This window comes from Ctenopharyngodon idella, chromosome 15, assembly GCF_019924925.1.
Source record: "Ctenopharyngodon idella isolate HZGC_01 chromosome 15, HZGC01, whole genome shotgun sequence".
Classification (NCBI taxonomy): Eukaryota; Metazoa; Chordata; class Actinopteri; order Cypriniformes; family Xenocyprididae; genus Ctenopharyngodon; species Ctenopharyngodon idella.
In genome coordinates, this window is record NC_067234.1 from 37803118 (window position 1) to 37830356 (window position 27239).

At 38.3% G+C, this 27239-nt stretch overlaps 2 protein-coding genes across 6 annotated transcripts in view; one reads left to right on the forward strand and one right to left on the reverse strand.

Moving 5' to 3' along the window:
- The window catches only part of gria4a (glutamate receptor, ionotropic, AMPA 4a), a 93441-nt gene that overhangs the window by 23850 nt on the left and 42352 nt on the right, over nt 1–27239 (forward strand). For 4 of the 5 annotated variants that reach the window (XM_051861791.1, XM_051861789.1, XM_051861788.1 and 1 more), the window contains exons 3-9: nt 2829–3068; nt 9765–9949; nt 14620–14673; nt 15396–15554; nt 18528–18695; nt 21092–21196; nt 21325–21432. In XM_051861791.1, the coding sequence (XP_051717751.1) occupies nt 2829–3068; nt 9765–9949; nt 14620–14673; nt 15396–15554; nt 18528–18695; nt 21092–21196; nt 21325–21432 (1019 nt within the window). Of the gene's footprint in view, nt 1–2828; nt 3069–9764; nt 9950–14619; nt 14674–15395; nt 15555–18527; nt 18696–21091; nt 21197–21324; nt 21433–23792; nt 27081–27239 lie in introns of those variants that run through there. The other variant, XM_051861792.1, reaches the window with a different exon arrangement.
- The window catches only part of LOC127495189 (gastrula zinc finger protein XlCGF7.1-like), a 288096-nt gene that overhangs the window by 21333 nt on the left and 239524 nt on the right, over nt 1–27239 (reverse strand). The gene's annotated exons all lie outside the window — the stretch shown is intronic.

Genomic DNA, 27239 nt, shown 5'->3' on the forward strand with positions numbered 1-27239 from the left:
CACGTGTGTCGACGGCGCTTTTTTTATACAAATACTTGGTATAGTTTGGTCTCTAAATGAAACACATATGCTTGTTGTATTCTGCTGGTTGAAACATTTCAACGATATATGACACAAGTCTGTCTGTTATGTACAATGATTTTACAGATCACATTTTCATGTAAAGCAGTTATTCAAGCTATGAAAACAGAGCACTTCTAATGTGTCAGCAAATTTAAAAGCACTTGTTAAGTGATGGTCATATTCCCTATATTCACTTCTAAAGCTTTAAAACGACACCTGAGGTTTTATTTAAGAGGTTAAAGTTAACGATTCATCGATTATTTGATCGTTAATTTAAACAACGATTGATTTATGGGAACTTATGTACGGAGCCCCGCACATGATATGCAGAGAAAAAAGTTAATTGTGTGCAAAATTTACTATTTCGTTCCCTCGATTTACTAAATCGTGCACACGATTAGGCCTACTACTACAAAGTAGACTACTATTCTTTTTAAAGTGTGTTTTTGTCATTTTATTAGTATTTGTTTTTCATTATATTTTTCAGTTTTTATTTATATCAAGTTAAACTACATTGAAAAAAAATGGTGAAAAATGTACTTTTAAATAATTTCACAATTACAAATAAACGCAAGTAATGCATTTAATTAAATGTTAAAGGAACACTCCACTTTTTTTGAAAATAGGCTCATTTTTCAATTCCCCTAGAGTTAAACAGTTGAGTTTTACCGTTTTCGAATCCATTCAGCCGATCTCCAGGTCTGGCGGTACCACTTTTAGCATAGCTTAGCATAGTTCATTGAATCCGATTAGACCGTTAGCATCTCGCTTAAAAATGACCAAAGAGTTTCAATATTTTTCCTATTTAAAACTTGACTCTTCTGTAGTTACATCGCGTACTAAGACCGTGGAAAATGAAAAGTTGCGATTTTCTAGGCCGATATGTCTAGGAACTATATTGTCATTCCGGTGTAATAATCAAGGAATTTTGCTGCCGTACCATGGCTGCAGCAGGCGCAATGATATTACATTACTCAAATGTCTCCATGGTTGCAAGGCACGCTCCCTGTGCAAGCAGGGGTCACAGGCGCTGCGTAATATCATTGCACCTGCTGCAGCCATGGTACGGCAGCAAAGTTCCTTGATTATTACGCCGGAATGACAGTATAGTTCCTAGCCAAATCGGCCTAGAAAATCGCAACTTTTCATTTTGCGTCGGTCTTGGTACACGATGTAACTACAGAAGAGTTTAAGTTTTAAATAGGAAAAATATTGAAACTCTTTGGTCATTTTTAAGCGAGATGCTAACGGTCTAATCAGATTCAATGAACTATGCTAAGCTATGCTAAAAGTGGTACCGTCAGACCAGGAGATCGGCTGAATGGATTCGAAAACGGTAAAACTCAACTGTTTAACTCTAGGGGAGTTGGAAAATGAGCCTATTTTCAAAAAATGTGGAGTGTTCCTTTAACATTTAATTAAATGTTAAGTATTACTTGAAAGTAATAAGACTGAAGTAGTATTCTTTGTAAATGTGCTCCAGTAATCTTTGTTTTATCTGCAACGTCAGAAAAAAAAAAGCATTTTTTACAGTGTAAATGAAAATGAGAAACGTTGCCTTGGTAACTAGCTGAAATATGTTTTTTTATATATATTTTGTTTTATTCAAAGTAATTAACTTTTTTTTTCGGTTTTTTTTTTGCTAGGGGTTTCTGGGTGGTTGCTAGTGAAAAGTGAGTCTCTGATAAGGCATTGTAAGACTTTTTTCAGTTAACACTGTATAAATAAAATATCCTCCTTCCTCCATACCTTCCTCTATAGTCTGTCCATCCTGATCATCACAGCGCTTTCACAAACTGTCGCCTGTATCTCCATGGTGACCATCCGCGCTGATATTTTTTTCCCCCTGTGAGTAGAGAGTGGCGTTCAGTCTATAAATAACTGGACAGACGGTTCGTCCTTCCATTAATTGGTCTGTCGATGAATCAGACGGTACATTATGATGGAGAAATTCATATTATTTTTCATCATCAATACTGCCATCATGCCAACAGGTCCTATGTCAGACAGAGCGATGGATGTTTTTCACATCTTTTTATCAACATTTTCCAAACACGCTGACAAATGCTTTAGAGAGACGAAATTGAGTTTCAGAAAACGACTGTTATGATAGAAACACCTGAGTGACAAATAAAAGAGGAGAGCAGGAAGAGTCTGTTTGATCCTGCAGTGAAAAACCAGAGTATGTCATTCATAGAAAGCGACAGAAAAATGCAACGTTATAAACTTACATCAAAGAACCGACAGACAAACTGTGTGTGTGTGTGTGTGTGTGTGTGTGTGTGTGTGTGTGTGTGTGTGTGTGTGTGTGTGCTGGAATCAATGAAATGTGCTCGACTCCTTTGAAGATTAAACACTGACTACCGAAGTCTCCCTCTTTCTCTCTCGCTCAGAAAAACATGGTAAAATGTGTTTATTATTGAACTTAAATCTCACAAAACCTCTCAAGAACATAGTCATGTTTCACCTCAAAATCAAAAGAAGAAAAAAAGAAGAAAATATATTTTGTATGAAGACAATAAATCCTATTGTAGCTTATTGTAAGATTTCTATAATGAATATTTTAATGAAAATTAAACAATAATGCAATGTAATGTAATTCAAAAACTACATTGTATTGCAAAGAGCTTCTGAATGGCTGGTAACTTAAAAATTGAGCCAGTGAGTGAAAAAGTTCATTTCAAACCCTGTATTTATGTATTTTGTTCTTTACCGTGTGACATGTTGTTTGTGCACTTACAGTATGACTCTCTCTTTCTTTGCAGTTTGTTCGCAGTATTCCCGAGGAGTCTTCGCGATATTCGGCCTGTACGATAAGCGCTCGGTTCACACGTTGACGTCGTTCTGCAGTGCGCTGCACATCTCTCTGGTGACGCCCAGTTTCCCTGCGGAGGGCGAGACACAGTTCGTGCTGCAGCTGCGTCCGTCCATCCGGGGGGCGCTACTGAGTCTTCTCGACCATTACGACTGGAACCGATTCGTATTCCTGTACGACACAGACAGAGGTAAGAAACGTTACAAATACATGTTCATTAACCACAATAGGATTTATGGCATTAAACTCATCAGGGGCCTGTACCATGATGGTTGTTGAACAAACTCAGGTTTGCAGGATTAGTTTTGAGTTGACAAAACCAAACCAATCAACTTTCTCTGATCCTGAGTTTATGCACAGCTATGGAGCATGTGCATGTGAAAGTGTGACATCAGTAGTGAACAGCCAATCACATGCTGTGAAACAGTGATTCACTTCTCTTCTGCTGAATATGAGAAAAATATTAAAGGATTAGTTCACTTCTAGATTAAAATTTCCTGATAATTTAGATGTTCATGTCTTTCTTTCTTCAGTCGAACAAATTATGGTTTTTGAGGAAAACATTCCAGGATTTTTCTCCATATAGTGGACTTCACTGGGGTTCAATGGGTTGAAGGTCCAAATGTCAGTTTCAGTGCAGCTTCAAAGAGCTCTACATGATCCCAGACGAGGAATAAGAGTCTTATCTAGAGAAACCATCAGTCATTTTCTAAAAAAAATAAAAATTTATATCCTTTTAACCACAAATGCCCATCTTGCACTGCTCTGCGATGCATCATGCATTACGTAATCATGTTGGAAAAATCATGCGGAAAGAGGAAGTAACGCGGTACAGCGAAAAACCCATTTTCTCCTCCAACTTCAAAATCGTCCGACATCGTTGTTTTACCTTTTTTTGTAAAGGGTGTTTGACTTAGTCTTTGCACGTTGGCTTTGTAAACACTTGCTCTGTACTTCTGCCTACGTCACGCGTGATCTTTCCAACGTGATTACGTAATGCGTGGCGCATCGCAGAGCAGAGCAAGACGAGCATTTGTGTGGTTAAAAAGTATATACATTTTATTTTTTTAGAAAATGACCCTTTGTTTCGCTAGATAAGACTCTTATTCCTCGTCTGGGATCGTGTAGAGCTCTTTGAAGCTGCACTGAAACTGACATTTGGACCTTCAACCCGTTGAACCCCGTTGAAGTCCACTATATGGAGAAAAATCCTGGAATGTTTTCCTCAAAAACCTTAATTTCTTTTCAACTGAAGAAAGAAAGACATAAACATCATGGATGACAAGGGGGTGAGTAAATTATCAGGACATTTTAATCTAGAAGTGAACTAATCCTTTAAACTAAGAAAAGGTTCTATGTCATCACTGCAAAAAGCCAGAACCTTTATTTTTTTAAGAGTATACACACACATTTGTAACTTGGTGGCCATATTGGAGTCACAGCTGCTGTCTAATTCTCTCGTCTGGCATCATGGGAATCCTGGAGTGAGGCAAGACCTGTCTGTGTGTGTCAGGCAGGCCTCCTTTCAGAGAAGGAGAATTTCTTGATACTGTTTGCCAGGCTGCAGTTGGCTCTTCTTCGGCCCATTTTAAGCCCAGCTTTCGGCCACTGAACACCCGAGATCTCCTGCCTGCTGTCGGTCTGCTGTTCTTCCACAGTGCTGAGGTCAGTGGAGCGTTAACTGCTCATCCTCGAGCCCAGAGTGACGCGGGCCGCAAGCCAATCATTCAGTCATCCGTGATCTCCTGCTTAAAGGCGAGAAAGAGAAGCTAATGGATCTACTTGCATCTGCTTTCTTCCCTCATCTTCGTTTTCTTCATCTCCTCTCTCAATTAATAAGTGCTGAATTTGACCGCTAGTCTTTCAATACGAGTTGTCATTGATTTGAGGAATGATGCAGCTTGTTTTTCCAGTAAATTTTGCCTGTTTTTGTTGATTCCCCGAGGTTTATCTGGCTCGGAGAAACTTGCGTTGACCTCACACCTCCGTCGGCAGATCTGCATTGCGGAAATATCCCCGGACCTGTCCGCTAAAACACTCCGATCGCTCGCTTGCACACATGTGAAACGGCTAATCGCAGGGGAACGTCCGGCTTGTCTGGAGATGTTAGCATCACTGGCAGCGGTGAAATGGAGTCAGTATGGTTGTGGAAAAATGAAATCTGTTTATTTGATTCTCAACTGATTTAACTAAACATAAATGAACACTAAAATGCTTTCAGTAAACGCATTTATTTGGCTAAAAGCTGCCCGTTTTGGGTAGGAAGAGACTTTACTGACATGTAAAACACCAAACAGGCCTTTGAGGTGTGCGATAATGACAAAAAATGATATCTCAGTATTTTATGGGATATTGTCGATGACGATAACAGTATGTTTTTGTGCCGGTATCTTGGTTTGTTTAGGCCTGTCAAGGACAAGTTTTCATATTTTTCATATTCTGTGTGGTTGTTAGTTTCCAACAGTGACAGAAATCAACTTTTGCCAACTTAAATTGATTTCAGGGGCATTTTTACCTTTATAAGTTCATTTTTTCTAACCTTACTATATGTATGCATCGTCTTTTATGTCAAATTCTTACATACAATTAATAAAAAGACTCTAGAGGCTGTTACCAATCAAATGAAATAGTCAACAAAATTCAGTTTTTGCACCGCAGAAGTGGCACAGAAGCTGAATCTGAAGCAGTATTTACTGTGCAATTACAATTGCATAAATACTGCTATGCGATTAATGTTTTAAAGATAATATTTTGAACATTTATATATGAAAAAATGTTTTTAAAAAATAAAATGATGCTTTAAATAAACTAAAACCTCGAGTGAGTCTTGAATCATTCATCCAACTGATTCATTCTTCACTCAGGAATCGAATTATGAATGGATCACTGAATTGCTCAAAAATGCTGATTCGTTTAGGAACCAAACATCGCTATGTCTTGCTTGGAGATGCACAACCGTTCTGTTCTGTATCTTTAAATGATTTAAAGCTTAAAAAAAACATGTAGAATATATTTAAAATTTTCCTTGTTCTTCACTATGGATCATTACAGCCCCGTGTATGTTAATGGACGTCCTTTAATACATAATAATCCTCTTTATTTACTCTTGACATGCCATTAGATCAGTGCTGGAATCCACTCAGCTTGGAAATGTTAACAACACAGTTCAGCTAACATCTCCACTTACAGGCCCAGAGTAACTGACAAAGCCATCGCTTCTGGCACACTCGCTTTAGCCGAGAAACTGACCATCTGGCCGCCTGGAATGGACGTGTTACCGATTGGTTCCAGCTACTGCTCTGTGCGAGCCTAGTGGTTTGACACTTTGGCCAGTTTCTCACAACTGCCTTCCTTTATGAACACTGAGTGAAATACTACTATACTATCATACCATGTACTGCATATGGTGTAGTACGCAGTACAAAATGCTTAATGTTTCCAACAATATGCATGCCGTATTTCTACATGCATGTTTAAATCAGTGAGTGGCTCTCTTTGGTACATAAAATGGCAACACTTTACTTAAAAGCTTTATGTATAATGCATTATGAAGGTATTCATAATGTACATTATAATGCATTATATATTTTCATAAATAATTGTAACCAAAGTTAAAATGCATTATTATATTTGCAGATTCAGTGTTATTTGGTATAAATTGGTTGTTTGTCGTGTGTTTTAATGCATTATACATTCTAAAGGTGTGTAAATTAATAGATAAGTATCATAACTGTGTTTACAATCAGTGTTGGCGAAAGCTACTTTTAGAAGTAATGCATTACAATATTGCATTACTCCCTAAAAAAGTAACTAATTGCGTTACTTAGTTACTTTTTATGTAAAGTAATGCATTACATTTTCTCATGTTGGCTGGGCTTGCTGGTTTGTTTTTTAATAACAAAAAAAAAGTATTTTTGGCAAATGTTAAGGCCCTTTCACACCAAAAGTGAAATGAATAAGCCTCAGACTAAAGGAAATGCAAATTCATGCCTGTACAGTAGAGGGCGCAGCTCAAACAAATTAAAGGGTTAGTTCACCCAAAAATGAAAATTCTGTCATTTATTACTCACCCTCATGCCGTTCCACACCCGTAAGACCTTTGTTAATCTTCAGAACACAAATTAAGATATTTTTGTTGAAATCCGATTCAATCATTGCTTCATACGGAGCAATGACATTTCCTCTCTCAAGATCCATTAAGGTACTAAAAACATATTTAAATCAGTTCATGTGAGTACAGTGGTTCAATATTAATATTATAAAGCAACGAGAATATTTTTTGAGCGCCAAAAAAAACAAAATAACGACTTATTTAGTGATGGCCGATTTCAAAACACTGCTTCATTAAGCTTCAGAGCATAAATGAATCAGTGTATCGAATCTGCTGTTCGGAGTGCCAAAGTCACGTGATTTCAGCCGTTGGAAGTTTGACATGTGATCTGAATCGTGATTCGATACGCTGATTCATAACGCTCCGAAGCTTCCTGAAGCAGTGTTTTGAAATCGGCCATCACTAAATAAGTCGTTATTTTGTTTTTTTTGGCACACCAAAAATATTCTCGTCGCTTTATAATATTAATATTGAACCACTGTACTCACATGAACTGATTTAAGTATGTTTTTAGTACCTTTATGGATCTTGAGAGAGGAAATGTCATTGCTCCCTATGAAGGCCTCACGGAGCCATCGGATTTCAACAAAAATATCTCAATTTGAATTCCGAAGATTAACGAAGGTCTTACGGGTCTGGAACGGCATGAGGGTAAGTAATAAATGACAGAATTTTCATTTTTGGGTGAACTAACCCTTAGTATTAAATAAAGTATATTTGTGTAATTTAGTATATTTAATTGGTAACACTTTACAATAAGCGTCACACTTCGTCCACCGGCTTGTTGTCGTCCCATAATGCATCACTTCCCCGGGTAAGCGGCGCACGCGTATACGGCCGTCCACATGATGTAAAAGAAAACGGGACCAGGTGACTTTCTTCCACTGCTCCAAGGTCCAGTCCTGATGCCCATGTGCCCATTGTAGGCACATTCGACGTTGGACGGGGGTCATCATAGGCTCTCTGATTGGTCTGTGTGTTGTGACACATTCCTCCCATAACCGTCATTAAAATTCTGTGTGACTTGTGCCACAGTAGACCTTCTGTTGGCTCGGACCAGACGGGATAGCCTTCATTGCCCTTGTGCATCAATGAGCCTTGGGCGTCCAACACCCTGTCGTCAGTTTATATTTGTCCCTCCTCAGACACTGTTGGTGAATTCTCACCACTGCTGACTGTGAGCAAACCACAGGCTTTGCCGTTTCAGAGATACTCTGACCCAGTGGCCTTGCCATAACAATTTTGTCAAAGTCGCTCAGATCTTTATTCCTGCACATTTCTTCTGCATCCAACATGCTGATTATGAGAACTGATTGTTTGCTCACCATCTGATCCTTGTTAAAGGGTTAGCTCACCCCAAAATGAAACTTCTGTCATTAACTCCCTCAAACGACCCTTGAAAAGACATTCATCTTCAGAACACAAATGAAGATATCGAGCATCTGTGGGATGTGCTGAACAAACAAGTCGGATCCACGGATCCATCCAACTTACAGGACTTAAAGGATCTGCTGCTAACATCTTGGTGCCAGATACCACAGCACAACTTCAGGGGTCTAGTGGAGTCCATGCCTTCACGGGTCAGCAAAAGGGGGACCAACACAATATTAGGAAGGTGGTCATAATGTTATGCCTGATCGGTGTATTTACTGTGCATGCGTACGAGTCAAATGAAGTATACTTGGCTGTGCGTTCGAGGGCTTTAAGAGATGATCAACGCTTATGAATGCCTATATAAATTCACATACTGTGCACAGTAAACATATGACTGTTTTTCAAAAACAGCGAGTAATACGCCATACCCTGTGTATACATGAAGAGTGAGAGGCGAAGCAGTCCGTTCTGTCCACACACAGACTGGGGTTTGTGTACAGAGGATCCTCCAGGTCTCTGTTGGCAGTCTGTGTTTACTCACAGGACAGCTGGTGCTATTTCGTTATTATTTTGTGTGTTTGTGTGTGTGTGAGAGAGAGCTCACGGTCATCTGTGGTCTGTCTGTGTGTTGTGGTTTGTGTTATATCTGTTGTTCTGAAAAGAGGAACCTGCACAGACCCACACACACACACACACACACACAGACTGACACTGGACGCTGCATTTGTCCTGATGTCCAAAGTCCCGCGGTGCGACTAAGGGCCAATTTAAAGGACATCTGTTGCTCTTGGCCGACATAACTGGCACACTGATGCAGAACACACACGGGACATTTGGACAGGAGATGAAGCCAGAGCGCACACGCGCAAACACACACCTGTAGAAACACACACACACCGTCTGGGAAGGTGAATTCAAAAGTGACAGTAAAGACATTTATAATGTTACAAAAAAATCCTATTTCAAATAAATGCTGTTCTTGTGAACTTTATATTCATCAAAGAATCCTGAAAAATAAACTGTACACAACGGTTTTCAATATTAATAATAATCATAAATGTTTCTTGAGCAGCAAATCATCATATCAGAATGATTTCTGAAGGATCATGTGACACTGAAGACTGGAGTAATGATGCTAAAAATTCAGCTTTGATCACAGGAATAAATTAAAGTTTAACATATATTCACATAGAAAACAGCTATTTTAAATTGTAATAATATTTAGATGTATTTTTGACCAAATAAAAATCCTAATTATTCCAAACTTTTGACCGGTAGTCAATCTCACAGATACGTATTATACGAATACACAGAATACACATTATATGCATATGAAGGTAAAGATATACTGTAGCATTAGAATATACACACATCGAGTGTTTTTTGTGTTGTTGTTGCTAGGATACGCCATCCTGCAGGCCATAATGGAGAAGGCGGGTCAAAACGGTTGGCAGGTTAGCGCCATCTGCGTGGAGAACTTCAATGACGCGAGTTACCGAAGGCTGCTGGAAGACCTGGACCGGCGACAGGAGAAGAAGTTCGTCATCGACCTCGAGGCAGAGCGACTCCAGAACATTCTAGAGCAGGTGAGGACGACAGCAAGACATCACTATAAAAACATTAATATTAATGTTAAAATTAGCCCCTTTTACATTCTTAATACACAATTAATACACAATAATGTGAATGATTCATCTGTGCACGTTATTCCAAAATGTTTTCATAATCTTTCATCTTTCAATGTAATAATTATTATAAGTAATTCTTTTTAAATTCCTCTAATCTTGCCATAGACACATTTTTCACCATCATAAAAACCCCACAATGTATAAAATAAAATGTTCCCCTATATTATTATTATTATTATTATTATTATTATTTTACATTTATTCGTTTTCCATGGATATACGTCACAATATGGAATAAAATAATTTGTGAATGTTGACTTTAAAATTATTGTACAATATTTAAAGTGCATTTAAAAATCTACAATGTTTAATATTTTTCATAAATATTTTTATTTAAATATTTAAAATATTTAGATTTAAAATTATAGTGCTGTTTTGCTAACTGACTTTAAAATTAATCTACAATATTTTTAAATATTTAAGATTTTTAAATATGTAGACATTTAAAAATATATATTAAAAATATAAAGTGTAAAAATATAAATATTAATATTTAAGTATTTCTAATATTTTTTAAATATTTTTAAAAAAGTTGTATAATTTTTAAAAAATGATATAGCACTGTAAATGTTTTGAGACGTTTTGCTAAATGACATTGAAATTATTATTTCAAAAAATTTGAAATATATATTTTTTTAATATTTTATGATTTTTAAATATTCAGACATTTAAAAATATTTTTAAAAATATTATAAAGTATAAAAATGTAAATATGAATATTCAAATATTTCTAATATTTTACAATTCTTAATAGTCTACAATTTTTAAAATTTAATTTTTAAAAAATATATATTTGAAGATTTTTTTTTAAATATTTAGGCATTTAAAAATATTATAAAGTGTAAAAATGTAAATATTACTATATAAATATTTCTAATATTTAAAAACATATGGTTTTATAATTTTAAAAAAATGTATATAATGCTGTAATCGCTTTGAGCCATTTTGCTAAACGACATTGAAATGATTCTACTAATTTTTTAAATGTTTTTTTTTATATATGTTTTTTAAGATTTTTAAATACTTAGACATTTTAAAATATATTTTTAAATAAAACATTCTAGCAGACATATACATGAGAGTCGTTTTGCTTACTCACAGCAGACTTTCAAAGACCTGTCAACTAATCTTATGTCAACAAATCTGAATGGACGCAATGATTGACAGGCAGAGAGCGTTTCTGATTGGCTAAAATAGCACAGGCAGCCTCCCTCACTCGTTTGTTGCTGTGTGCAGAGCCACAGCGACAGACTCACAAAACATATTCCAGTAATATCTGTCAGGTAGCAGGAACAGTTTATGGGTGCATTCCAGAATACTAAATCGCTTACAGCACCTTTAAAGGAAAAGCATAAAAACACAAATCACAGAGAGCTGGAGGGATCACGGAGCGAGACGAACGATCAGTGCTTTCCTTCTCGCCTCCGATTTGTTATTTCCTCTGATCCCTCCTCCTTCCTGCAGAGCTTCTCTCTGTTCCTCACACGCTCTGTCTGTCATGTGAAACTCAGAATAACATGATGTACAGAGAGACAGAGAGACGAAACTGCTGCCGAACAACCTGAAACAGACACATCACAGCGACCTGAGCTGAAATTAAAGTGTGACTTTTCAACCTGCTTTGTATTGTTAAAATGCATTCCATGATTTCCCTTTTATTTGTCAGAAAAAGCAAAACGCGTCGTCCGGCTGAGTTTTGACAGCTCCGGGTCTTTCTTGAAAATTACATTACTTCCGCATTTTTGTATCTTCGCCCATGGACTGTCGGATTGACAGAGGGTTATTAACAAAACAGGTATTGTAAAGGAAAATTGTATCATACTATGTCTGCTCTTTAAACAGCATTATGGTAAAAATGGAGCACTATTGGTCTAAAGCATCCAGTTTGAAATGCAGACTACAAACACAGAGGTTTTCAGATTGTCCGTCTCTCCGTATTTACGATTCTTTGCCTTTATCACTGCCTACAACACGCTGGATCCTTTACTGAAACCCAAAGTAACTCATTTCCACTAAACATTTACACTTTGAATTCTTGCACTTGGAAAAAAAACAAGTCGACACCATTATAAAAGTTTGCTAAGAAGTATTTCCTACTAAAGCCAGATGGTATTTGACTGGTTAATCGTACCCATAGCAGAGTGGTGGGAGTGGCCTTGGATGGCAACATGCCCAGTGCATTATGGGTGTTGAAGTTTTCCTACCTATTTGGTCAAATGAAAGATGACACCCTTTTTTTTCTCTAGTTTTCACTAGTCAGGTAGCACCGATTTCAATTTTTTTCACCTTTCTACTGTATAGGCAGCCAAGTTTTATTGAAAGCCCGTTTTACAAGTGATGACATCTTACACAAATTCACAAATCGTGCCTAACGACGACCATATTGACAATACAGCAGTATCTCTCCTAACTTATCTTCTTCTACGGTCAGTTTTTTGTCTTTAAGGTCAAATACCATCACAACAAATCATTTTGACACTTTGAAGTTATAGTTAAACATCCAGTTTAATGCCATTTGAGTACTGAGGTGTGTTGCTGTCACAATAATGCAAGAATATTCACTACCATTCACAGGTTTGGAGTCAGAAAGATTTTTCTGAAAAGAAAATGAACACTTTTATTCAGCAAAAGCGCATTCAATTGATCAAAAGTGACAGTAGACATTTATAATGTCACAAAAGATTTCTATTTCAAATAAATGCTGTTCTTTTGAACTTTCTATTCATCAAAGAATCAAGTATGACTGTTTTCACAAAAATATAAACACTGATAATAACCAGAAATTGAGCAGCAAATCATCATATTAGAATGATTTCTGAAGGATCAGACTGGAGTAATGATGCTGAAAATTCACTGGAATAAATTACATTTTACTATATATTCACAGTTATTTCAATATTACTGTATTTTTGATCAAATAAATGCAGTCTTGTTGGCCATAAGAGACTTCTTTCAGAAACTTTTGAATGCTAGTGTACATTAAAAGGGACCTGTGGCCTAATGTCGTTCTCGAGCGGTAATGATGTTGAACTCGAGCAGCAGCCGGAGTCACAGCGCAGCCTTCTGTGTGTCTGATCTGTGAACTCTGCGATGGCGGGGCGTGTTTGATTGTTGCATGGCCCGTCTGTTCCTCAGGCAGACCTCTAAAGGTGCCCATCTATCAGCCTGACAGTAGATTTGGCAAATACAAGCAGACACACATACACACATACCGTCTCGCAGTTGGACATAGTCAGGTACAACATCAACAGAATGTTCTCTCCACGACCTGCCAGTCCTGCCAGCATGTTCCTTGAGCAGATGTGGATCTGGCATCGGCGGCCACTGATCTCACAGACACCTGTTACACACTAGACCAGGGCTTTACAATCTTTTAGATGCCATGGACCCCCAAATATGACCCCTATCCTGAAATTTAACCAATTTATACACTGAAAAAGTAATATTATAAATCTAAAATTTTCTACTCACTATAGTAAAGTTAAATGTATAAATTATTTATTTAATCAAAAGTTTATTTTTATTTGATCAAAATGTATAGTTATTTATTTTTATTCTAATTTAATCTATTTAACAGAATGATTATTTCAAACATTTTTATTTATTTATTTATCTAATTTATTTAATAGTATTATTTATTTAGTTAATTATTTATTTATATATTTTTAAAAACATTCTTGTTTTTCTCTAGACTTCTTCTGAGCCCCAGTTTGAAAACCTCTGTGCTAGACAAAACTCAAGCATGAATACAGCAAACTGAACCTCTGAAAGCACAAGAAATGGCTCCTTATTAAATCACGAGTGTAATTTTGAATCAATTTGGCCACGACACACGAGATATTGAAGTGGAATTTTAACTCGGTTGACAAGAAGAGGAATTTACTGAACAGTAATTCAAAGAAATAGGGCACTTTATCAGCGGTGTTGGTTCAGGAAGTCTTTTCATTTCTCCCATAAGGGATTTTTAAAAAGTCTTCTTTAAAAGATACATAAGCCATGAACCAAACCAACCGGCTACAAGGAGAATCATAACATTACAAACTTTAATTTGAAGCAAAACAAAGTATTTGAAAATCAGACAAAAAGACAAAAGTACAAGACTGTGTACTTACTGTGACGAACAAGAATAAATGTAGGGCGGGGCTTGATTTTGTCTGTGGGGAATTGATTGGATGGTTGTGGTTTGCTATTGGTGGATCTCATGTGAGTGACAGGTTGCCCCGCCCTCGTCATCAGAGAAGAGAAAAGATGTCGCTGCAAGAGGGAGGGGAAGTTATTCTGATTCAAGATGACAAATGAACATGATGTGAACAGATAAATAATTTATAGTAATGCAATTTCCATAAAAAAACAAGAACTGTCAATTTTGATTTCATGGTGACTTTAAAAAGCATTTCTGAATGGCACACAATGTCTCTGATGGAACATAAACTCTAAATACAAGGTGATGTGTGGATGTTTGTTAAAATGCTTATATCACATACACTTTCCCAAATATAGGTAATAAATTTGTAGGCCGAATTCCTGAGAATTCACTCATTCCTTATATTTCTTTCTCCCTCTCTCAGATTGTGAGTGTGGGGAAACATGTGAAAGGATATCACTACATCATCGCTAACCTGGTGAGTTCTGGCACTGGTTTATCCAGCTCAGTGAGAGAGAGAGGCAGTGATGGAGCGCTAGAGGAAATGAACTAATGTAGAGGACAGCATGTCCTCTGGCTGGAATTCTCTGTGATGGAGCTGAGCGATGTGCCACTTTACTTTCCTGAATAAAACCCGAGACTAGAATTACATGTTGGCACGTAACTCGTTCTGCATCATTTGTGCTCCAGACATTCCTCAAATCGCGCGGAGAGTGTGCTGTTTCTTTACTAAGTGATCAGATGCACCATTTTCACCTGCTGGGCGATAAAACAGGATATCACAGAGATTTGAGGGTGCCTCACTCTTTTTACTTTGTTTATTAAGAAACCACCTAAGAACTATCTTCAAAACCCCAACTGTAAAAACTGTAAAAATCTATTTGGATGATAAATTCATCTGAAATGGTAGTTAGTCTCAAGGAATTTGCAGTCTTGTCAGTTTCGGAGACTCTGACTATGATGGACCGCTGAATCTGCACTTTGTTATGTTTGATTTATCATTGCTTATTTGTGCTGTGCCTTAACATATTCTGTGCTGACATTTGTTAGTGTGTCAGCATCTGGGATATTACGAAATGTTATAACTCACTCTGCCTCACATTCGTTCTATCAATCTCCTGTTCTCCATCTTTTTATCTTCTCAGTGAATCGGCTTCATTCGCCCTCACTCTAATTTCCTCTCTGTCTTTCTCCCAACAGGGTTTTAAGGATATTTCTCTTGAGAGGTTTATGCATGGCGGGGCAAACGTAACTGGTTTCCAGTTGGTGGATTTCAGCAAAGCAATGGTGATCAAACTAATGCAACGCTGGAATAAACTAGACCAGAGGGAGTATCCAGGTTCTGAGAGCCCACCCAGGGTAAACACAAATACATTTACAACATAATTAAATGCAAATGCAAACAACAATAAAACAAACATCATGAACTGAGAGCGTTATTTATTTGCACATGCCTTTAAAGACTTAGGTAACAGCGGAAAGATGCTCAAGGATTTGTGCTAAACACTACTGAATACTAAGGGTGTGAATAAACAGTTAGCTCATGAAACGAGACGAGACACGAGATTGAGTTCACGAGAATGAGATGAGATTTTACACAGTAATCCTCAATGACGAAATACATGACTAGAAAAATAGTCTGCAGGTGCATTTGAAATGTTTTAACTAATCATCTTGTAATCAATGTCATTTCAGTTCTACTTTCTGAGTATGAATTATCATATGCAGTAAAAGACAACAATACTCAAGCACTGTAAAAGGTTTTGCCACAAATTCAACTGTCTGGCTTCCTGCATGATTTCACATGAGTCTCTTCAGACCTAAAAACTCTACATGATTTATGAGCTTCTACAACTTTTGACCTCCTAACTGAACTCCTTTCCACAAATTTATCAATGAAATAAAAACAGTATAAATAAAAATTAATAACAGTTTTCTCTTAGTCTTATTAGGGGCAAACAATATGTGCAACCATAATCAGAGTACTCTCTCAATATTCAAAGTGCAAATAGAGATCAAATTTTTCTTCAAGCATGATACAGAGCTGAGAGATGTTTACAATTACACAGCCCAGCCTAAGATAGCTTTCATATTGGAAGATATTTGCATACATCAGGGAGCCGCTTTCAAAATGCGGGGTAATGAAACTGTGTTTGAATGTGCGTTCGCGTTTTACTTTCGCTTTCGATTTCGTTTTCACCATCATGCGTACTCTGTGAATAGGGAGCGGCGGTGTTGAATGTCTACAAGACGAGACATTTATCAGACGCTTAGGTTCTGTTGTGCAACGAATACTCCGCCATGGTCTTGTCAGTCATCTCGTCACTTACACTCGTCACGTGATCAGTGAAATCTGATTTCTTCAGCACTACGTATTACTCTGCAGCTTGTGTCAGATGAGCTGGATGGGATTGAAGTGAATCCAACTGCTATCCAACTGAATTAAATGGTTTTTATTTCTATAAAAAGCAAGACGACAGTAGAGGCGTAATGTAAACGTAGCGGTGACATATTCATTCCTAATTTCACCCTCACACTCCGTCATAGCAATATCACGAGACAGCTTTTCACCTAGATGAGAAATCTCACCACATTTTAATCTTGCGAGATCTAGTGGTATGAGATCTCATCACAGCCCTATTGAATACATTAGCAGAATAATTCCATATCTACTTGAACAGTGTGTTTTGAAATCGTCATTCTTTGTGCAGCAAATAGCAGGATGGTTTTAATCAGGTCGCAGCTCTGATGCCATATTATTGTCGGACACGTGTGGCAGAATTCCAATCACAGATGTTTAGCCAATCAAACTGTGACTGGGCACATTCTTTGTCAAGCTTTAGCCAATGAGATTCAACGAGCAGCTGCCCAGCAATATTTAAGTCAATTACGCTATGACAGACTGCAGCCGGAGCCACATTTTAATCCGTCTGTTGGGGAATGTGTGAAATGAAGTCAATGTTTACATTGTTTTGATGACTGGGAAGCCAATTTGGTTATCCAAGAGACAAATTCACAGCCTTGAGAGAAAGTGACATTTGCTTTTTTCCAATGAGCACATGGGGAAAAAAAAACATTGAAAAAATGTGACGCAATTAAATGTCTATATAAAAATGTGAGCCTGTAGAATGCACAACAGTCCTGTGTTTCTACTTTGAAACGTGCAGCATTCATATTTATTTAATGAAATCATAGCCTTTTGGATTTAATAATCACATTAGGCTGTATCACATTCCCATTTTTCCATGCCCAAATTTAAGACCTCTTAAAATGATAATTAAGACATTTGTTGTACCAATTAAGATAATTAAACTGAATTTTTCATTTAATAAAATCAATAAATATTTTTAGACTTTTTAAGAACCAAATGTGAGTAAAACGGTGACCCTGCTCAAAACATTACAGTTCTCCCTAACTGGAAAACAGTACGAATCTGCTCATTAAGATGATTTTTGCTGCATAATCTCACCTCATTGTGCTGTCCTCAGCTCAAAAACTTTGCTTTTCCCCTCGGTTGATAACATGGAGATCCTTCTCTACTCCCATTGATTAGCACTTCCATCCTGCAGTACCTGCTATAAATTATCAGAGGAACATCAAACCAATCTTTACGGGTTCATTAGAGCACACTTTACAGGCAAGAGCCTTGACTACCTCCATCTCTTGCTCGCTCTTGATTTTCTGCATCTCACTCGCTGACTCCCCCTTTAATGATTGTTGTTTGTTTCTGTCTTTCCCTCGATGTTAATTGGATGTTATTATGCCTCTGCAACAACCATAAATCTTCATTTCCGCTGATCAAGTTCATTCATAATGTCTTGTGTCAGTGCAGACCCAGCCGCTGAGACTCGTTCTGTTATATTGGGCCGGATTTACCCATGCAAATAGCATGCTTTTGTATTTGTTTATGGAAATAAGAGAATAAGATCCATTTTGATCATTGTTGAGGTTGAGCGTTTTTTCTTTCCGCTGGTGGAACCTCATAAAGAGACAAACAATGAGATCCCTGCACTGCTTTCCCCAGCAATCTCTCTGAATCTTTACTGCTGTGTAGCAACAATCTGTACTGCTTTACAGCTAAATAGCTTTTCCAGTAACAAGTAGCGGCGTCGCTACATTGCAGTTTTATGTCACATTGCATTACGCACACAGCCTTACAAGCAAGCAGGCGGAGGCAATAATCAATGCGCTCATCTAGAATGCCCTCCCTGTTGCATTTACATCTACTTAGGCACTACGACGGCTCAGCATTACATTTGATATGTGACTATAAACAGGAAGCATGGGTAATGTAGTGTGAATAAAGACACAATATTCCTTTTACTTTTTCAGTACACATCATCATTGACGTACGATGGTGTGCTAGTGATGGCGGAGGCGTTTCGAAATCTGCGCAGACAGAAGATCGACATCTCTCGCAGAGGCAACGCTGGAGACTGCCTTGCCAACCCAGCTGCTCCTTGGAATCAGGGCATTGATATGGAACGAACTCTGAAACAGGTGAGAGCGGGTGGGATTGTGCAAGATAGGTGAGAGTTGATGGGATGCTGTGAGCCAGGTGAGAGTGGGCGGGAATCTGTACAACAGGTCACAGTGAGCATAACTGTATAACAGGTGGGAGTGAGCATTACTATATTATAGGTGGGAGTGGGCAGGACTCTGTACGACAGGTAGGAGTGGGAGGGAATCTGTACAACAGGTGAGAGTGGAAGGGAATCTGTATGACAGGTGGGAGTGGGTGAGAATCTATACAACAGATGAAAGAGGGAGGGAATCTGTATGACAGGTGGGAGTGGGAGGGAATCTGTACAACAGGTGAGAGTGAAATGGAGTCTGTATGACAGGTGGGAATGGGCAGGACTGTATAACAGGTGGGAGTGGCTGGGAATCTCTATGACAGGTGGGAGTGGGTGGGACTCTGTACAACAGATGAAAGTGGAAGGGAATCTCTATGACGTGGGAGTGGGTGAGAATCTGTACAACAGGTGAGAGTGGAAGGGAGTCTATATGACAGGTGGGAATGGGCAGGACTGTACAACAGGTGAGAGTGGAAGGGAATCTCTATGACAGGTGGGAGTGGGTGAGAATCTGTGCAACAGATGAAAGTTGGAGGGAATCTGAATGACAGGTGGGAGTGGGTGGGATTCTATACAACAGGTGTGAATGGGTGGAACTCTGTACAACAGGTAAGAGTTGGAGGGAATCTGTATGACAGGTGGGAGTGGGCAGGACTCTATGACAAGTGGGAGTGGGCAGGACTGTATGAATTGACATTGGGCAGGACTCTACAGCTGAGACTGGACAAGGCACCGTCTGAAAGGTGAGTGTGGGTGGGACTATAGGACAGGTGGGAGTGGGTGGGCTCTAAGACAGGTAAAACTGCAGGATGCTGACTGAAATGTCAGTGTGGGCAGGAGTCTGTACAACAGGTGGAAGTGGGAAGGACTCAACACATCAGGTGAGGATGGACAAGATGCTGTCTGACAGGTAAGAGTGGACAGGACTCTATGACAGGTGGAAGTGAGGAAGACACTGTCTGAAAGGTGAGAGTGAGCAGGGGATTATGTGACAGGTAAGAGTGGGAGGGACTCAATGACAGGTGGGAGTGGGTGGGACACCGTCTTAAAAGTGAGAGTGGACGGGGGTCTATATGACAAGTAAGAGTGGGTGGGACACCGTTTGAAAAGTGAGAGTGGGCGGGGGTCTATATGAAGAGTGGGCGGGACTGTACGACAGGTGGGAGTGGGTGGGACACTGTCTGAAAAGTGAGAGTGGGCAGGGGTCTATATGACAATTAAGAGTGGGCGGGACTCAATGACAGGTGAGAGTGGGCGGGACACCGTTTGAAAAGTGAGAGTGGGAAGGGGTCTATATGACAGGTAAGAGTGGGCGGAACTCTACGACAGGTGGGAGTGGGTGGGACACCGTCTGAAAAGTGAGAGTAGGCGGGGGTCTATTTGACAAGTAAGAGTGGGCGGGACTCTACGACAGGTGGGAGTGGGCGGGACACCGTCTGAAAAGCGAGAGTGGGCGGAACTCTACGACAGGTGGGAGTGGGTGGGACACCGTTTGAAAAGCGAGAGTGGGCGGAACTCTATGACAGGTGGGAGTGGGTGGGACACCGTTTGAAAAGCGAGAGTGGGCGGGACTGTACAACAGGTGGGAGTGGGCGGGACACTATTTGAAATGTGAGAGTGGGTGGGATCTATATGACAGTTAAGAGTGGGCAGGACTCAATGACAGGTGGGAGTGGGCGGGACACCGTCAGAAAAGTGACAGTGGGCGGGAGTCTATATGACAAGTAAGAGTGGGCGGGACTCAATGACAGGTGGGAGTGGGCGGGACACCGTCTGAAAAGTGAGAGTGGGCAGGGGTCTACATGACAAGTAAGAGTGGGCGGAACTCTACGACAGGTGGGAGTGTGTGGCACACCATTTGAAAAGTGAGAGTGGGCGGGGGTCTATATGACGAGTGGGCGGGACTGTACGACAGGTGGGAGTGGGCGGGACACCATTTGAAATGTGAGAGTGGGCGGGATCTATATGACAGTTAAGAGTGGGCAGGACTCAATGACAGGTGGGAGTGGGCGGGACACCGTCAGAAAAGTGAGAGTGGGCGGAGGTCTACATGACAGGTAAGAGTGTGCGGGATTCTATGACAGATGGGAGTTGGCGGGACTCCATGAGGGCTCTGACACTGCAAGATCAAAGGATGTTGCATAAACTAGCTGTCAAAGCTGTTTAATCACTCTGACACTACTTTTAACTCATCTTAAAGGTTTAATCCACTCTGCAAAATAAACTGCAGCTACAAATGATACTTTTTGTTCCATGCTTACCAAAAGGGATGTGTTCTGTCTTACTAATACTTCCTTGTGTATGTGTGTGTGTGTAAAGGTGAGAATCCAGGGTCTCACTGGGAATATTCAGTTTGATCATTATGGACGCAGAGTCAACTACACCATGGATGTCTTTGAGCTAAAGAGTAACGGCCCCCGCAAGGTCAGACACAAAACACACTTTCATGCATTTAGACACACACAAGCAAACATTTATACAGATACACACCGCAATTTCACTCAGAAGCCCACATACACTGGATTGATTACCCCATCGTCTATCATCTGCAGATCGGTTACTGGAACGACCTGGATAAATTGGTTCTGGTCCAGAATGAGCTTTCGATGGGCAACGACTCAGCTATGGAGAACAGGACGGTTATCGTCACGACTATAATGGTAATGTACTCACAACCACCCACATCTGCAGTCTTACACACATAGCGCCATCTAGAGGGAGCAGGACATATTCCATCAGCTAGACGTACTTAAAACTTACTTGCATTTCTTACTGACTGTATTGGTGAGAGGAACAAGGAAAGAAAGTGAGCCAGTGAAAGAGAGAGAGAGAGCTGATGGTGCTATAGTTCATTTTTCAAAAGGGAACAAGGGGGTTACACTGAAGAAAGAATTTACATATGTGTACTAAGTTGATGTTTTAATTTCCCTTAAAAAAGCACCATGGTAACCATCGTTTCCAACAAATCACCATAGTTATTGTTAAGGTGACATCCCCCTGGCTGACTCAAAACACCTTGATTTTGGGCAGTGGTGTCACACCTACCGACTGTTTTTGCTGAAACGTCGAAGGTCTGTCACACTCAGCGATTAATAATGGATGAAATGACAGCCTGAATGACTGCCTGTGACTTTTCCATCCTATTCTGTCACGGATTGCTGAAATCTGAACAGGAGCACCATGCAAGCAATTATAATAGAATGAATGTATATACGAATATTCAGATACTCTATGTGACTTTGCATTCGCTGTCAATTCTTTAGCCTGAGAACATTTACATTAATGCATTTGGTAGACGCTTTTACCCAAAGCAACAGACCCTTTTTACATTTCCGGGTTTCTCAGAAGCGGAAGTCGTCATAGTTGGTTAAAATTCTATAGCAGTGAATGTATTAAATATATTTTTTGTGTTTCTATTTGCTCAAATAGCAAAAGAAAAACTCCACAATAGTGTTTTCACAACTTTCATAAATAGGAAAAATAGAGAGCGATTGATAACGGCAGTCAGAAGAAAGAAAGATGGGTTAGGGTTGATGCTGTATTAGAAACACCCTCACAGCAGCGTTAACTAAGTTTTTTAAGTAATATAATACTAAGTATATTGTTATAAATGTACATATGTTTTTTTAAAAATGAAAATATAAAAAACTTTGCAGGATTTACGATATTGATGATCATCAAAAGGGTCTACTTCCACTGCATTCATGCATTCTCTGGCAATGGAAACCATGACCTTGACTCTACTGTTTTAAGCTACAGGAATGCCATATCACACACAGAAGAAGCTCACTGGTCACTGCCAAGACCATGAGAGCCGCCCACTTGCTGGCTCAGATTATTTCAAACTAGCTAAAAGTTGCATTAAAGTCAGGGGCATTAACAAAAAAAGTTGAGTTGCTATCTGACCTCAGCTGCAGTTTAAAGCTCACAGCTGAAAATCGATTAGAAGGACACCATTATTAAAACCCTAAAAATTCAGAACCCTTTAGCAATTGAAATTAGACAAACTCCAGGCGTTCATATTTCAGAAAAGATGCATCTGAACACAAATCTTTTCAGTAGGGTTAGGTATCGTTTGAAATGTAGCAATTCCGGTTCCAATTCGGTTTCTGATTATCAATTCCGATTCTTAACAATTCCCAGTTTCAATTCCAATATGGATTCAGTTCTGTTGCAGCTGAATACCATGAACAAAAATAAAAAAAAAAACAGTAAGTAATACAATAAGAACAAATAAGCAAATTAGCAATAGCACAAATAAATACAACTGAACAAAGTTCAGAAATTGAAATCATATACAAAATAACACTGCATAGGTTTCTTTTTATTAATATAGATTAATCCTTATTAAAGTTACAAACTGTATTTCTCTGTTCAAGCGCAAGAAGACACAAAAGAGAACTCAATTCAGTATTCGCATGCCGAATTGAGTTCTCTTTTGAGTCTTTTTTCGGCTCAAATGGTTTAAAATCACATTAAAATGCGCACACAGGAATCGATAAGTGGAATCGAAATTTTAATTTTATAACAAGTATCCGATCCGATTCGATTCCCAACCCTACTTTTCAGTCACTGTTTTTAATGAAAATCTCAACATTAGAATCAAAAGATAAAAAAACATAAGATAAAAAAATTACATGTTCTTTTTTTAAGATTTGTATTTCTTATTTCCTATTTTTAATGTTAAGTTTTAATGTCTTAATGTCATTATTGTTTTTATGCATTTTTTTGATGCATTATGTATATGTTAAGTGCTATAAAAATAGTTTTGTTTTATTAACAATATTACAATATGTGAAGCTTTTCTAATTGCTTTGACTTAAATTTCTTGTGACACCAAGCTGCCCCAGTTTTACTGTAGTAACAATGGTATTTTGGCGGAAACTATGGTTACTATGGTAAATTCTGTAAGGGTTTAAATAGGGAAAAGAGCGATAGAAAATTATACCTTAGCAGGCTCCTCCTCTCTCTCTCTCTTTCTCCTTCTCTCTCTTTTCTTTTCTGCCGTGCGCTTTTTAAGGCGATGGAGAATTTTACCTCTGCAGGATCATCATCGTTTCCATCACTGCTAAAGAATCCGCTGTTCAGACACTGAGCAGAGAGAAGAGGACGAGACAACTGTGAGACATCAGAGATAGTGTAACCCCTCTCTCGCATGATTCAGCTGTTTTCAGACACTCCTTCAGCTGGGACTGCAGCGTTAAACATTCAGTAACATTCATCCCACGTACCTGAGGTGCAATGCCAAGGGTGTAAAAAGCAGCTTTGTGGGTATTTCATTTTGTCTTTTTGTGACTGCTTGGCCTTGCTTTATGAATTACACAGTTGGCATTTAAAGGCATCATGAAATCGAAACAAATCTTAACAAATGTCCCTGCTCTCATTGTGCATGATACTATATTCTTAAAAAATGTCTGATTTTATAATATTTAAGTGTAATAACTTTCTCCGCCTATGCAACCACTTTCTTGCTAACATAAACAAGGTCACATGGACATTGATACAAACCAGTAATAGCAATTAGGGATGCACCGATATGAAAATTTTGGCCGATACCAATAACCGATAATTCTTTATATTTGGATGCCGACAACCGATATATTGGCCGATGAATCTAAATCCCAATTTTTATATCATTTTTGAGAGCCTGATTACAAAAACAAAAGTCTCATCATTAAAATCCACATCCCAAACACGCAATTATAATGTTCTCATTATAATATTATGTAGCATATATGACAAACGTGTGCTGCACATGTTGTACTTTTCCTTTTTGAAGTGATTTCAATCAAACTTCAAACAATTCAAAACCATCATGGTGAACAGTGTGAGTCTGAAGTGTCTCAGCTGAAGGAAATAATCCATTATTTATCGACTTTCATATATCAACCAAATTTCTTATTGGGCCGATAACGATAACATTAAAAATGAACATATATCGACCGATACTGATATTGTGGCCGACATATCGTGCATCCCTAACAGCAATGACCCAGATGAATAAAATCAAGCCTTACCATTAATTATTTCCCAATGATATTCAGTTTTACTCAGAAATATTTAATATTACAGCAGTTAAATATATATAAAACCAGGAATATGTTAAAAACAAAATGTTTTTTATATATACAAATGTTTCCACAATTTAGTGCACGTTATTCTAAAGAGAAAAATGTTTTTAAATCTTTTATCTAAATGTAATAACTTTATAGACTTTTCTGGTGACATAATCATGGGTGGGAAAAAATAATATTAACCAATAATATCATAGCAAATGATTCAATCAAACCCTATAACATAAAATATTATTCATTCTAAAATTATGAAGTTAGAGCATTATGGCACGTTATGGATTTTACATGCCTTTAAATGTCCTGAAAAACATCAGAGGATTGTGTTTCATGGAGGTCTGGTTACCTGAGATGGTGTTTTCTGTGTTTATGGAGACTGGAGGATAATCTTCATCACAATGAGGAGCACTGATATACTATTATAGTTTTTTTAATATTTTAATTAGTTTATTTTCTGTTAACAATTTTTTATTATTTTATTATTATTTCAACAAGTAACAAAAATGTTTTTTAATGGTTTTAGTTGTAGTTAATGATAATAACCCTGGAGCAAACAGTCTCTTTCCCTGAATTCATGTGACAGTGGTATGATCCACTAACAAAAATGCCCTGAATGTTTGAAATGCAAGCATGTTAGACTGTTTGTATATTCATCAGGATCATACATCATTCAAAATTGAATTGAGACTGCATTCACACTGCAGGTCACAATGCACAATTCTGATTTGTTGACGATAGTTTACATCATCTTTTAAAAAGACCCATATCCGATATCTGCATTTACACTATACACTTGGGCTTGGCGAAACAACCCAAGGTACTGTAGACGTACTGACTCGGAAAAGCTTAGGCCGAAAAGGAAGTAAAAATGGACTGATTTGCAACGGATGCAGAGCTTTTGCTTTCCACACCATCTCTAAAGGTCAGCAAAACATTGGGTTGAGCCTTCATTCTCCATTGCGTCACTGAAAAGAGTCATGTGATCGAGGTTGGTGTCCACCTGAGTTGGCATCATTCTCCACTGCCTTTTTTTCAGTGAAGTACGACTCGCATTGACGGGAATATCCGATCTATTCGCTTACATGGCGGACAAAAATACATGTATCCAATTCATTTCAGATTTATTTCCACATATGAATGAGGCCTGAAAACGATCAGAGAATATCAGAATCCATGTGCTTTTTTCGTGGGTCATATCCAATCTGTGCCGCGTGGGAGGAAAAAAAAAAATCGGAATTGGGTCAGTTGAACCATGTAATGTAAATGCGGCCATAATGTCCAATTTAATTCTCTCCAAAACTCCTCAAGTACATTAGTTAAATGTTTGTGACACACCTTGTAGACTCTCTATTCTAAATACAGCCTACAGGAAGCAACCAGTGTACAGTGTCACCGTGACAGTATTCCCAAATAGTTTTTTACACCAAGTCACGGCCTTTACAAAGAATATAAAGGCCTGATCTCTCTCGCTGTCTCTCACTCTCTCGCTTCTGGTGAGGATTTCATCCTTGGTTACACACATATTGGCTGCTGAAGTGTGTGTGTGTGTGTGTGTGTTGATTATCTGACTTAACTGCAGAAAACTAAACAGCTCTTCAACAAAATCAACACAAGTTGCTCTCTGAGACGAAACGGCTTGATTTAGATTCTGTGCTGTTAGACTGATGTATTAAACTCTGTTGAAAATGTAAAACATGAATTGAAATTCACCTATTTACTGTTAAGGGATAGTTCACCCAAAAATGAAATGAAAAATCTGTCATCATTTACTCATTTAAGGTGTATAATTACTTGAGGGGGAGTAAATGTAAGTATAGCTACTTGAGGGGGAGTAATTTATACAAACCTGTATACATTTCTTTGTTCTGCTGAACACAAAGGATGTTTGTAACCAAGCAGATCCCGCCCCCGATTGGCTACCATATGGTAGTCAATTTTGCGCGATATCTGCTTGGTTACAAACATTCTTCCAAATATCTTCCTTTGTGTTCAGCAGAACAAAGAAATTTATACAGGTTTGGAACAACTTGAGGGAGAATAAATTAAGACAGAATTTTCATTTTTGGGTGAACTATCACTTTAACAAAACTTTTCCGACCTCTGAAACAGCTGTCCTTCTCAGCCGATGTCATTTAGGTTAATAATATATTAACCAATATCCAATATATTAATTAAAATTCATACCCTGTCATTAAAAGGAATATTTCAATTTATTAAAACTTATAGTAGGAATCGTTCTCAGCGTCATGTCATTCAAAACGGTGTGGCTTTCTTTCTTCTGTGGAACATAAAAAGAGATGTATAACATCTATATGCATAAAAGTGCTGTAAAACACTACAAAATTCATTTTTGGAGATATATTTCATGATCTATATCTATGAACAGCGTCGGTGAC